General features: G+C 44.8%; 1 protein-coding gene across 1 annotated transcript in view; it reads right to left on the bottom strand.

Moving 5' to 3' along the window:
* Nucleotides 1–2500, bottom strand: part of LOC113818793 (juvenile hormone esterase) — a 22461-nt gene that overhangs the window by 15557 nt on the left and 4404 nt on the right. The window contains exon 6 of the mRNA XM_070117634.1: nt 2243–2442. Within this exon, the coding sequence (XP_069973735.1) occupies nt 2243–2442 (200 nt within the window). The remainder of the gene's footprint in view (nt 1–2242; nt 2443–2500) is intronic.

The raw sequence follows: 2500 nt of genomic DNA, 5'->3' as shown, positions 1-2500 counted from the left end.
TTGAGTCGGCGAGTTTCAAATGCATTGGTACCGGAAGGCTGGAGACGGAACAACGTGGAAAAAGTCGGGAAGGCCAACAACGAGAGGAGGCTCAGAGAGAGAGAGAGAGAGAGAGAGAGAGAGAGAGAGAGAGAGAGAGAGAGAGAGAGAGAGAGAGAGAGAGAGAGAGAATTACAGTGCAATTGCATAAACACCAGGGGCACTCCTCGTTAGATGGAAATGCAGACAAAGGAAGAATTGTTGAGGTCTCTAATCTATTTAAATATTTCCCCTAACCACCTTTTACACCGATAGGCCTGCTCCTTACATATAGGGACGGTCATCGTGACGTCACCAGAGCTGTCACGTGATCAATCGGAGCCAGTGGTGGACAAAAACAACAAAATCCCACGAACTTCGGTATTAAATATTGGTCTGTCGCGAACATCGTCCCTTTTTTCTCGATTTATATACGATTCGCATTTTTTCCACCCTTTTCTAAGAAACTTCGACATGGTAAACAGTTGCATTATTATTGGATCTGCAAATGGACAGCAAAAAGGTTCGACTTTGAGATTTAATTGTTTTCCGAAAGACCCCGAGAGAAGGAGGCTTTGGCTATCAATCGCAAGAACTTTGATCCTGCACCTGGGAGTGAAGTAAGAGTTTGTGCTATTGGTACGTATGAAAGCTTTTCTATAAAGATATTCTAAAATTTAAACGGTTATGTTATAGCGTCATAACTCTTTCTAGGGGATGTATTTCCCTGTGGTTAGGCATAGGCCTAGGCGGTGGTAGATGTGGGTGACTGGTTATTATTGAGTGTCTTCTTTCACTTCAAGTTTCAGTTAATTTGATTTTAAAACTTTCCCTGAACAAAGGTTGTAAGACATTAAATGGGAACAAAATGAAGATAGTAAATCTAATGACTGCTACACTGCTGTCTTAACAACTTCAGGAAATTTGCTTAAATCTTTACAAGGTATCATGAAGGTCATGATACTTTGAATTACCTTGAAAAGTCTGGCTATAACGTCCGAAAAACATTGATAAAAACCCTGTTTTGAGCAACTTTTCGAGAAACGAGGCCTAAAAGGCAAAGAGCGAGCAAGAAAGAATTTCAGAAGTTCAGGAGAATTTGATCCTACGACTACGAACCAATCTTATTATAAGCAGTATTGAGTACTTGTACCCTTTCAGAGATTTGTAGGCCTTTCATTCCTTTTGTGTAAAAAATAGGTGTTTGTATAAAGGTCGGTCAACCAAACAAATAGTATGGCCCAGGATATACAAATAGCTGTATTCTGATTTTTTCTCATGCTGAATACCAAATTCCATTATGCCTTTTTTTTGTTTTTTGTTTTTACTTAAGGAAAATACTTGAAAGCTTCGAATGATTTGTAGGCTTTCACCAAAACTAACATGGGCCAAACATTGGGGCTTTCAGACCAGCCATCAGAGAGAGAGAAAGAATCTGGTAAGCTTTCTGTACCTTTAGAATACATCTGTTTTTCATCATGACGTTTTTTAGCAACTACATCCAGAGATTTGTAGTAGGTTGACCTCGTTAACACAGCTGATTCAGCGGCCATTGTTGATCTTTTGCCCACCAGTGTTGTGCGCGTGCGCGAAAAAGCCTTTTGTTTTTGTTTTGTTGACCGTTCCTATAGGTGGCCGGCCTGTCTCGGCCATATGGAGCTGTATCCACTGACTCTTCACCGAATGCTCACCACGGTGGCCGGATTGCCTGCCTTGGGTTGCCTGAGGCGCTCCAGAGCCACGCCTCTTCAGCGCTCACAACCCACACGAAGTTCTTAGTTTTGTCCCATTTTTATATGGGGTCGCCGTTATGGATGAGCCGCCACCACTGATTTTCCTCAATCAAGGTAAAGATCCTTGCCTATGGGTACAACGCAACACAAGAACAAACCTCTAAACTTCAACCCACACCACGACTACTGACCTTGAGCTTCGACCACTGACCTTGAGCTCCAACAACTGACCCTGAGCTTCAATAACTGACCTTGAGCTTCAATAACTGACCTTGAGCTCCAACAACTGACCCTGAGCTTCAATAACTGACCTTGAACTTCGACCACTGACCTTGAGCTCCAACAACTGACCCTGAGCTTCAATAACTGACCTTGAGCTTCAATAACTGACCTTGAGCTCCAACAACTGACCCTGAGCTTCAATAACTGACCTTGAACTTCGACCACTGACCTTGAGCTCCAACAACTGACCTTAAGCTTCGACCACTGACCTTGAACTTATTGGGAGCCTCGATCAGGTCAGCGGCGGGGACCTCCCTCAGGCAGGCCACCAACTCTGAGCTGGTCAAGGGCGACGACCCTGAACAGTTGAACATCTCGCCGAACCGGGTCGCGACGTCGCTGTGGTCTTCCCTGACCGCCCACGGGTCGAGCGCCGTTCCCGACTGCATGATGGCCCGCTGGAAGAGACCTGCGGGCGCGTGGGCGGGTTAGGCCTTCTCAGGAAAGGGAATTGGATGGTGATGGTA

Source organism: Penaeus vannamei, chromosome 41, assembly GCF_042767895.1.
Source record: "Penaeus vannamei isolate JL-2024 chromosome 41, ASM4276789v1, whole genome shotgun sequence".
Taxonomy (NCBI): domain Eukaryota; kingdom Metazoa; phylum Arthropoda; class Malacostraca; order Decapoda; family Penaeidae; genus Penaeus; species Penaeus vannamei.
The sequence above is the reverse complement of the archived record's forward strand: the minus strand, read 5'-3'. Positions and strand labels throughout refer to the sequence as shown.